The sequence below is a fragment of the Chanodichthys erythropterus genome, chromosome 18 (assembly GCF_024489055.1).
Source record: "Chanodichthys erythropterus isolate Z2021 chromosome 18, ASM2448905v1, whole genome shotgun sequence".
Taxonomy (NCBI): Eukaryota; Metazoa; Chordata; class Actinopteri; order Cypriniformes; family Xenocyprididae; genus Chanodichthys; species Chanodichthys erythropterus.
In genome coordinates this window covers 25060411-25072489 of record NC_090238.1, presented here as the reverse complement: position 1 = coordinate 25072489, position 12079 = coordinate 25060411, and the positions used below count along the sequence as shown (strand labels likewise).

The following is a 12079-nucleotide window of genomic DNA, read 5'->3' as shown; positions in this document are numbered from 1 at the left end:
AAGATCATAGTAGCCACCTAGTAATTACTTAAGTGTTACCAAATAAGGAATTACTGTACAAAAACATACAAAAACATCAAAAGTTCACAGAGACTTCAGTAGTTACCATGAGTTATCATGCTTTTCACTTTAGAATACTGATCCAAATAATTAGTAATTCCTTCTTAAGTATTTGGTAATACTTCAGTCATTACTAGTGGGTTACCAAGGCCTTTACTCTAGAATTAATTATGCATCATTCATGTTAATTATGAACATATATATAGTATTTCTTAGTAGTTCTCTGGGAGGAATGAAAAAACAGCAGTTACTGATTAGTTAATAGTGAACTACCACCTACAACTGAGCACTATTACTTACCAATTCATTCATCAGAGTTTATTGTTATTTAATAGTAGTTACTAGAGTGTTAATAATGCATTATTCATTTGTTCCTGTGCAGTTATTCATTAATGAAGGATCAGTATTCTAAAGTGTTACCAAAAATAGCTGTATTCTTATTAACTAACATTAACAAAGATTAATCAATACTGTTATGAATGCATTGGTCATTTTTAGGTAATGCATTAACCAACATAAACTAATGGAACCTTATTGTAAAGTGTTATCGTTTCATCAAAGATCACTTGAAAATTGTATTTGTCCCATACACAACAGTTTTCTATTGTAGAAAGGCAGAGAAATATGCAGTCCAGCTGTTTAGTTATTGTACTCTGCTTTAATAATTGAGGACATATGTGTAAAGAGATTGTAAACAAGTTGCAGAGGGAAGTGGAGGGGTGGGAGGCAGAAAATGTGGGTGATGTGCACTTCAAGACAGCTGTAGTGCTTGGAATCCCTGTTGCTGTCAGAGAAAAAGATGGACATAGAGGGACTGTGCCAGTGCATCATCTCTCAGATTGCTCCTCTCCTGTGTAGCGACATGGTTGTATATTGAGTTGTCAGATGTGACACTCCAGACACCCCATGCTGGCTCGGAGTAGGAACTGGAGATCACTAGGAAGTCAAGTCACAATGGGCTCTGGAGTGTTCGGTTGCCACACGCACACATACACAGTCAGTCATTCAGCTCACTGCGCCACAGGGGGGTGAGATTTCAGCAGACACAAACACCAGCTATGGTTGAAAGCATGGACCGAATTACAAGGAAATAAGGTACAGAAGAGGAAATACAGAAGACATCTAGTGTAATACAAAGAAACTTTAAATTTAATTTTAAATTGTTTCATTTTATGTAGTCAAGACCATATCTATAAATTTAACTTCCTCCAAGAAATCCCTGAATCCACACATTAGTTATTTATTGTGTTTTATGCTATTTTATGAAGGCCTCCCCTAAAGAGTTCTCAAGTGCTACTAATTCAAACCCAGATGACACCCCAAACTATTTATAAAAGTGCACTAACTGAATTAATGGTTCATCGAATGTAGAGTAAAACATTTAAGTGCAAATAAACGTGCAAGTGTGACCTGCTAATGCTCTCAATGAGCTGGTGCCGTCTGATCCATTTTATCCCGTGTATTAAGGAGATGGTGAACTTGCCTTTTACAGGGACGACAATTAATTGCTTTTGAGTGATCTACCAGTTACATTTAGTGTTAAGTAGTTCTAAAATTGAAAAAGGCTATTCTGCTGGAGATGAGTCATTATCTGCCTCAGTAGAACGGTGGAGACGTGGTGCGTGAAGAGAGGAGTAAAAGAAGGGTTTCGATGGGAACTAACCCACTTTATTAATAAGATACAGATGACTAATGAGATACTAATACTGGAATTTCTGATATTTTTACATAATGTCTTTTACTTTTAGATTTTCTATGCTGTGTTCAAACTAAAAAAAAAACATTCATATTTATGAAAAGCAAATGTTAAAAGCATAGGCTGTGAAAATTTGATGTGATCTAAAACATTAAAGAGATGGTTTATCCAAAAATGAAAATGTTGTCATTACTCACCCTCGTGTTGTTTCAAGACTGTATGACTTACATTCTTCTGTGGAAAACAAACAAACAAAAAAGATATTTTGTAAAATGTGTCAGTGCTTTAATTGTGTGTCAATACAAAACATAAATTTTTGTACCTGACCAAAGTCCTATATTTGGAGGATTATAAGCGATAGCATTATAAAATGATTTAAAAACAATTAAAAAGAAAAAAAACATTAAAAAGGACATGAAATTCAATAGAAAATCATACTTTAAAAATAAACTGAGAGTTAAGTATAATAAGTTTGGTTATTCATAACTTCAGACCCAGGGATTCAGAGAATATAGGGTAGCTGCTTGCATCTAGGGGTTAACTGGGTCTCAAGAGGGATAAGCCCAAAGTTGCCTTCTTTGCACATTGTCAGGAATCGGATCTACACACTTCCTTCTCTCTTTCTACACACACATATCAGGCCCCCGTGATGTCTCTCGCAGAGACATAACCGGCGTCGAGGGAGCAGGAGACCTGTGAAAGGCCATTACCACAGTGTGGCCCAGGCCATCAGCACACTAAGACCCAGGAGAGTGACCCTGCTCTCACACTGAGAAATAAATTGGGTGGACTCACTGACAAAAAGCCATCAGGGCCCAACTGCACACATTAGCACTTCACAGATGACGCCAAGCACACCCGTACCACCAGTCGAACTTTGTTCCCATGGCACATGGGGGACACCACAAAACATACAGTACCGCTCAAGAGACAAAGTAGTTTGCCATATGAAATGACCAGGAAAGTTGGTCTATACTGCATTCGGCTCTTCAAAACCTGCAGCAATCTAACCAAATGCATTTGGTTAGATTGAGAGCCATACTATGCTTCCTTTGAGAATCGTTTGTATAGACTAGCACTCAGAAAAGGAGTTACAATGAGCTGAAGCAAAACAATACATGAACATTTTGTCACAACTTAATTTCATTATGTTCAAACCACTTGAATTTGTAAAATGTAAGTTAACTTGATATTTACTTAATATTTAATGTTCTGTTGTGCTGGTAATTTAAAATTATGTTGAATAGTGAAGGCAGGAACACACCAAGCCGACGGTTGGCTGTCAGGCAGTTTTTCTTAGTCGGCCGACTAAGTTTTCTCAGTGTGTTCCGCACTGTCGGCTGAAGTTGGTCCTCATCGGCTTTTTTTCGGCCGATTCGCTGTTGGAGCATCATTCTGATCATTCTGATTGGCTGTTCAGATACTGCCACCTGCTGGTACGGAAAGGCATTTCATCTCACGCAGGCGCAGAACTGACGTGCTACTCGGCTGTTTAGCGTTGGTTTGGTGTGTCAGGGCAACTTTGGACACAGACGCTGTCGACGTGAGCCAACCCCAGTCTGCTTTCGTCGCCACTAGTTTGTCGGCGTCGGCTTGGTGTGTTCTGGCCTTGACACTTGTGTTTAGGTTTTTGGAGAAAACATTAAGACCACAATCTGTGTTGCTTCACTCAGTGCCAGTTCTGAGATCAGTCTCTTCTTAGTTGTTGGCTAATGCAAGTTATCATCTATAACACTGGAATTTACATCCAATAAATCGGTTCACCAAAACACTGTTTAAATTCATTTGTCTTGTTGTACGGACCTAAACTTTTTTCTTAAAATTTAAATAAACTCTTAATTTAAATAATTTTTTTTTTTTTTTTTTGACTATGCATGTGTGGCCACTAGAGCCTGTGGTCTTTATCATCCTTGTTAGCGTATCCGCCACCCATGTCAGAAACACGGATTCAAATCCCGCTCGGAGCAGTATGAGTTGAACAGGAGGGGTTACATTGGTGCCGTGACCCGGATGGGAGTGAGTGTAATGTAGTCCAGCTAGTAAAGAGCTGTGCAGGTAAACCTCACTCCCCTGGCCTAAAGAGCTGCACTAGCAATTAACACTAGAGGCTGCGGTCTTTACCATCCTTGTTAGTGCGCTCGCCATCCATGCCGGAAACGACGGTTTAAATCCCACTTGAACAGGAGGGGTTACGTTGGTGCCGTGACCCGGATGGGAGTGAGGTTTAGGGGGGTGAGTGTATTGTAGGCCAGCTTGTAAAGAGTTATGCAGGTAAACCACACCCCTGGCCTAAAGAGGTACACTAGCGATTAACGTGTGTCCGCCTCCCATGCCGAAAACGCTGGTTTGAATGCTGCTCGGAGCAGTGCGAGTACAACGGGAGGGGTTAAACAAGCCCTCTCAGAATTTTTGAACCAAAAAAACCCACTTCAATTTATGTAACAAAATAAATTGCACAATTATTATAAGTTAAAAAAGGTCTAGAACACAGTGACTAGAATCACTGATTCACATTTACATTTTGTCAGAACAATTAAACTGTATTCTGCAAATCATTTGCTTTGAACTAGTCATTACTTTACCTGCCTCCATTTTTTTTTTTTTGATTTACTTTGGTCACATCTTACTCCTCTTGTGATGACTGCCACTGGTGCCCCTTCAAGAAGAAGAAGAAGAGGAAGAAGAAGAAGAAGAAGAAGAAGAAGAAGAAGAAGAAGAAGAAGAAGAAGAAGAAGAAGAAGAAGAAGAAGAAGAAGAAGAAGAGGAAGGTACATGACACCCCTGACTATATAACTTGGCCACTCCTTTTTTATGTCAGTTCATACGGTTACCAGAAAGCATTAAACGGATGTGAGCAGGACAGAGGTCATTTCAAACAGACTTATCAAGATCAGCAGTTTAACTAATATGTCTAGAATAGATCAATTAATCTAAAATGAGCTTAACTTTGAACTAAAGCTTTATGGGGAACATCAAAATTCCCAATTGGACTATAAGACACTTTCCCGCTCCGGTTCCAAATTGCACCGACGGGATGATCCATAAATTGACATAATGGAGAAATACAAATAGTACGGCATATCCGCGCATATTCCTCGGCTTAGCTTGTACCGGGGCCTCCTCTGAGGGTCCAACCTCAGTGAAAACCCAATTACAGCAGCTCCACATTGTAGCCACATAACATGGGAGAGTGGAAAGAGTTAAAAGAGCCATTACAAATGCCATGGAGCACTTTTAGCGTCTCGCAAGGTTAATGATAACGGTACTTGGCAGCTGAAATGCTCAAGTAGCTTTTATTGTATCATAATAATGAATCAATGGCGTAAAGATAAAATAAAATAAATGAACTCCGAAGTCAATGAGTAAAATGTATGTGCCGCAGCGCAAATAATAAAAAAAAGAAGAAGAAAAAAAAAAGTGGGGGGAAAAAATCCTCCGCCAACGGGGCCCTCTTTAAGTAATATCTTATGATGTCATCTTCTTGAAAAATATTTGCCTCCAGGTCACTGCTCTCTGTTTTAAAGCCTTAAACGCTTTTGCTACAGAACATTAAATGTCTCCTCACATTATATGATACATATTAGCGGCAGATGATTTTACACACACAATGCTCTTACTACATGGTGCTATATTTGCTTTTTTTTTCAAGCCTGTATACAGGAAATTGCCCCGAATAGCCTTATTATTTTGTCTCCTTTGACAATATTATTATTTAGTTGGGGTTTGCCTTTTGGGTACCCTAAGTGCTTTCCTCTTGCTGGTGTTTGTATCTTTTGCTCCTCATTTGGGCCGTGGTGTGTTATAGGAGAGACAGAGTGGATGTGGGCAGACCGTGAGGCTGTGCTGATGTTAGGAACGTTGTCTTACATCAATGTGTCTGCTGTAAAGCCTCAGGGCATAGCGGCTGATTACCCTCTGAGTGGACATGCCTCAAACGCTGCATCAAGTTGTCAAGAACTTTCTGCTCATCCACCATTTTTCTTCCCCTTTCCGACGCAATAATATTGTAACCGCGACAGAATGAAGAGTGGCCGCGTGAAGATGCCAGCGCAGGAAAAAAAAAAGACAGACTGCTCTTGAGAAGAAGAAAAAAGTCAAGTAGTCAAGCAGATGCCTCTATTGCCTGGATACCAGCATTCTGCTCATCAATTGTTTTATTCACAATTTTCTTTTTTTACTTTAAGGAAAATATTTTTGTCGTACTTATAGAAATATGTGACCAACGGACCACAAAACCAGTCAGAAGTCGCACGGGCATATTTGTAGCAATAGCAAATAGTACATTATATGGGTCAAAATGGGACTTCATTTGGACAACTTTAAAGGTGATTTTCTCAATATTTTGATTTTTTTGCACCCTCAGATTCCAGATTTTCAAATAGTTGTATCTCGGCCAAATATTGTCCTACATCAATGGAAAGCTTATTTATTCAGCTTTCAGGTGATGTATAAATCTCAATTTAAAAAAAAAATGGACCCTTATGACTGATTTTGTGGTCCACATATATGTATTTTTATTCCAAATTAAAAATCTGTAAAGACATACAATGTTTTTGATGAGTGTAACCAAGAGTTTCTGATTTGTAACAGGTCATATCAGCTTGAAAACTCTCACTTGACCAATATGATATAAAAAAGGGTCAAAATGGAAGTTAAATTTTAAAGGTAGAACATTTCTGTCTGATTTATATTGATAGAGTGTATTTGGCGTCTGTAAGATGTTTTCATTTTTTTTTAATAAAGTATCTTATGCTCAACAAGCCTGCATTAATTTGATGAAAAATGCATTGAAAATAGTCATATTTAAATCTTATTGCAATATATTCTAAAATGGGCAAAGCTGAATTTTCAGCAGTCTTCAGTGTCACATGATCCTTCAGAAATCATTCTAATATGCTGATTTGGTGCCTGAGAAACTCATTATTCTCATTATTTCAAGAGCATATATAGGCGTATTAATGCACTGATGAACAACAGTCTCGAGCCTCGTAATGTAAACGGCCTGAACGTTTACCCCACATCATGCAGTCCACAGAACACTACAGCACAAAAAGTCAAAACCACAATGCGTTAAAACATGTTCTTACACAGGAAAACACAGCCCGAGTCAAAACTGGAAGCATGTTTAATATTGCTCTACTATTATCCTGAAAGGCATAATTGGAGTTACACATCTGAACTGATCGTAGTTACAGAATCATAGGTCTCTCTTTTTGCATTGAACAATATATACAATGTAAAATAAATACATTTACACAAATGGACATTATTGTTTGGAGCACACTGTAATGATGCACATCACAAAAATATACAGTTAATAGTTTTACCGATGTGGAGCACATCTAAAAACTACAGACATGATTCTCACTACAGGTTGTTTCAGCAACTGCTGGGTTGAAATATATCATTATCATACTGATCATAGAAGCTTCTCAAATGCTCTTTTATTCTTTCCCCTTCCTCTGGATCTTGTCCTTTCCCTCACTGGTTTCTGTGTTAGACTGCCAGGAAGCCTAGATGCGTTTGGCAGACGTGTCAATGCGTGAATAAATACAACCAACACCTAGAATCTCTTCAACATTGAAAAATAGCAGTTGTTTGTACATTTGTTCATCCTTAATCCTATAATTTGCAAAATAGTCCAATAGATACAGCATTTGATCACTAATTGAATCGCATTGTACAACAACTGCACCGTCATATTGCTTTAAATAAGAAAATATCTCTAAAAAAAAGTCATTGTGGGTACGGATTAATTACACTTTCATTTCTATGCTGGATAGATGAGTGTTAAAAGACAGTAAAATTGTCTTTTAATGGTTAGAGAGGTCTGTGTACCATTTTTTTGTCCAAAATTACACAGTACGTGTCATAAAAGTCTTTCGTTTTTCATTTTCTGCACTAAAAGCAACTTGGAAAAAATGCATATCTGAAAGACTGAGTGTAGATCAGGACCACTTGCTCTCGTTTTTAATGAAATCTTACAAAACCGACCAGAATTAGAAAGCTTATCTAGTTTCATATCGCTTCATTTCCATCGTGATCACCTCAGAGTAAAGACAACACAAAAGAAAAGGAAAGAAAAAAAAAACGAAAGAGAGAAAACAGCACCTCATCTGCCAGGAGTTGATCACGTGAAAAATTTGAAAGTGCCAACGTCTTCTTAACAGCAAGACCCCCCCCCCCCAACCCCATGTTTTGACCATCTGATGAGTTGCCATGAGCGATAAGATCTAGTTACGTTACACTAACCTTTCCAAAGCACAATCTATTAAGAGATTTGAATAGCTAATGATAGATACAGTGTATTTATAGAACAAGACCAAGAAAAGCAACTAAAAACCCTCGTTCCCCGTTCGTCTTAAAAAATGATCTGTTCTTTCATTTTTTTTCCGTCATTTTTATTAAGCACACAAAGTCAAAGTGATAGTTTTGAAAACCGATCTTACACCAAAACAAACAAAAATGTTTCTTCCCTTTGCAACCTTAAAGAGTCAAGATATATACCAATGGAGTTCAGCATGAAGGCCTTATGTACAGCATTTTGTTAAAAAATCAGAAAAAGAGGGGAAAAGGAAGAAAAAGGGTACTATTTCAAAGCATATTTTTCATCGTAACCTATGATATACAGTGTTAGTCTACAAGATCGGAGTTACACAGATGGTCTCTTGTACATATAATGCACCTCCTTTTAAATATTCACTTATATATCAGCATAGATTATATTGATCGTTGATCGGTTGATCTGCGGTAACTAGGAAGAGTCTTTTTTTTTTTTTTCAGGTTATTTGAGAACCCATCATCTTGCTCCTGAGGATTCATACATCCAGTATTGTCTCTAATTCTACCCTGACTCTAAAAAATGAACTAAATTAGAAAAGAAAAAAGAAAGAAGATAAACCAAATCTCCACGGGTAGTACACTACATCTTTTGCGTGTGACAGAGGAAACGGGGGACTGGGGGGGACAAAAAAAAAAACTAAAAACAGAGATGTTTCAGAAAAAACACAGCAGACATGAAACACCAAGAAGCTGAACTACATTTTTTTTTGTTCATTTTTCATTCTTTTTTTTTTTTTCTTTGATCTGTTCCAATAAAATGTCTTAGGTTAGATTTTTAATCTGTTCATTTACAATATACAATGCTTAAGAATAATCAGAAAATACCCCATACTAATACTGACATATTTCTGATGAAGGCTGTGGATCGCTTGCTTTGATACTTGAGCCTCTCTGCTAAAAATGTCATTTGGAAGAAGATTACATCATGTGTATGATATCTCTGGCACTAAAAAAAAAAAAAAAAAGAAAGAAAAAAAAAAAAATCAGGACCATCGTGAAACTAAATCTACGATGTTTCTCCGTCTTCCCTAAGTGCTATTTTGCTTAACAAAGTTCAAATACTGCTTTATTATGAAAGAATGTCAATAGAATTTCGAGGCTGACGTTAATATATATGCATATATAATTGACTTGAGATAATGGTTATGGTCCTCCTGGCCATATTCATGTATGTAATCTATCATCTTATGACAAGCACAGACAGAAACGCGAAAGCTTCTGGAAATTCATTTTCCCAAGTAAGTGTGGCACTAAGAAAAAAAAAAAAAAAAAAAAAGCAAACAAAAATTGCATACATATACACCTCCACTTTTTAAACATCTATTGCTTAGAGAAGATAGCAGGTTTTCATCTTCACGGTTCGTAAATCGCGCAACACGGCGGTCGGTAGAAAAACATAACGATCTATTATTAACATTATATGAAGAAACATTGTGTTTGATGACCATACCATATATTTACATCCTTCAGTACAGTAAAAATACACTCAAATAAAACATAATAAAATAAAGTCAATAAATAAACGAGTCTGTTCCTTGACCACTGCGATTCATCTTTGCTCGGTATTGCATGAGAGACTAAAGCTTCGGCTATTCCCTGAAAAGATTGAAACGAAATCATTAAAAGAGGCTAGACGTGTTTGGAAGACTTGAAAGAAAAGGACAAGGGAGTGACACACACATGATCAATCCGCATGGCTACATAATGGTGAGGAGCAGCTTCTTCAAAGACGTGAAAATCTCCGTTTGGCTAAACTGCTCCGAGGACCTCTAATGTAATACTGCACAAAGTCACTACGCCACACTCTTATGGTAAAGAGGGTTGATTCCTAGATTCCTTCAGCAACATGGGAGCTGGACGGTACAGTTTGGGGAAAGTTTCGCTTGCTGGTGTCCATCGGGTGGACCTCCTTCCTTTGGCAGGGCTGGTCTTTCTTGGCTCCAGTAATTCTCTTTTGAAAATCAACAAAATGTTTCAAAAGCACAAAAAAAGTCAGCATCAGATTTTCGAGAAGAACAAGTCAACGGCTGGTTTCAAGTCCCACTGCTGAATAATGAGAGCAGTCATTTTTTTCCACTTCATATTTTTCTCAATAATCACATTTTAAATCATTCTTATATTTACGTATCATTGTCAGTAATTAGAAGTACCGTTACGGTTATGTTTTTAGTTATTATTTGATAAAGTTTATAGACAAAGGTTTCATGAACAGCGGCAGAGAGTTAGTCAGTGTCTGCCCGGTGAAGGGGCGGAGTCAGTGACGTACCCCCTCCAGCTCTCTGTCAGTATAACACGGGGCCGGGGGGGGCGGAGTTAGACCTTGGCCTCCAGCAGCTCCAAAAACAGTTTGTGCATGGGCACTTTGCCGTCCTGTTTGATGCTGTAGAAGTGCTGCACTGCCTTGGTGGACGTTTGCCGGAGCAGCGGCAGGGTCATGAGCAGCTTGCCGGCCCGGCGCGGGTCCTCTGCATGCTGGCCCGCCTCGTAGTCCTGCAGGGCCTCGTGCAACACGTCCTGGAGCTTCTGCACAGCTTCCACGTCCTCTATATGCATGGAATCTGGAAAAACAATTATTCACCGGACAATGATGAGTAACCGATACCCAGCGTGGGGTAGTAACTGATTACATGTAATCTGGATTACGTAATCAGATTGAAAAAAAATAAGTATTTGTAATTAGATTGTTACGTTTTAAAATTACGTTTTTAAAATTGATTACTTGATTTTATTGATTTCATGTTGTTGATAACAAAGAATGGAATTTATTTCCTTTCTCTTTTTTGAACTTTTTTGAATATTATTTGGAATATTTTTTATATCAATATGTTACAAGATTATCCCATTCAAATCAATGTGATAAACAAGCTAGTTCAAAAGTAATCTAAAAGTAGTCTGATTACATTACCTTAAATGTAATGGATTATGCTAGTAACTACATTTTTTTGTCATGTAATTTGGAATCAGTAACCGATTACGATTTCTACACAGCACTGTATATATACATTCAAAATTTTAAGTTTAAATAGGCATGACACTCTCTGATGCTAGCCCTGTATGGGACTTTTCTTTTCTTTCTTTCTTTAAAAAAAAAAAAAAAAAACATTTTAGGCTGATGGAAACCTGAGGATGAAGTCCTGGCAAAAGGAAAGGGATTAAACGAATGTGACTCATCCTTTTTTGCCAGCCCTAAGCTCATTCTCCAGTGATTAAAAGCACACTTGAGTGTTAAACGCTGAGACTGTCCTCAGCACGTGTTTACAAGCCTCTCTATGGGACTGATGAATGGCACGGGCGACAGAAACAGTGTTTGGAGGAGAGCTGATATGGCACTTGTCTAAGCGAGAGAAACAGAGGCTTGAGTCAGGAAACAATACCTCAGCCTGACTGGCATTGTCTGCCAGAAATGTCAAACAGGCTGCATTTGCATTCGCACTCGTTAGTACAGCATCCACGCCCGTTCACCGCGACAGACGTGCCTCTGAGAACGCAATTAGTCTCAGGCAGCTACTATCTTTGCTGTGTTGTGCTCCAGTGGCTAATATAGTTGCACTTTTCCAGCTAATCCAAGCCTTGGATGCTACTACGCAGTGCTCTGATGGTTTTATCACATCACAATGGTAAAGAAAGTGCTTTGTCTGACTTGCTCTTTATAGACAGACTCCACCAACAGTATTGACTCGGTTTTCTACTGTGGCGTGTCAATCCGATCCTGTTCCCTCCGGATAAAATGTCCAAATGCACGCTGGCTTTTGGCAAAGATGTCACAATCAATGCAATGCCTCAAATCAATTGATACATACAAGTTAAATAATAATTGTATGGTTAAGTATTGATAAAAGTGAGACCTCGTGAGGTTCCTCTATTAGTAGAGAGTGCCGTCTTTCCTTTTGGGCTGGCCAGGGGGGACAAACGTCAGCCTGCTTCAGGCAACGATTCGATATCCTAACCCTTCATTGTCTGGAGCCCATCTAGAATTCAGAC

At 38.3% G+C, this 12079-nt stretch overlaps 1 protein-coding gene across 2 annotated transcripts in view; it reads right to left on the bottom strand.

Annotated features, from left to right (window-relative positions):
- Nucleotides 1–9199: 9199 nt before the first annotated feature.
- The window catches only part of esrrga (estrogen-related receptor gamma a), a 151307-nt gene continuing 148427 nt past the window's right edge, over nt 9200–12079 (bottom strand). For both annotated transcript variants that reach the window (XM_067367065.1, XM_067367064.1), the window contains exon 8: nt 9200–10656. In XM_067367065.1, coding sequence (XP_067223166.1) covers nt 10412–10656 — 245 coding nt within the window. In that variant the 3' untranslated portion in view covers nt 9200–10411. The remainder of the gene's footprint in view (nt 10657–12079) is intronic.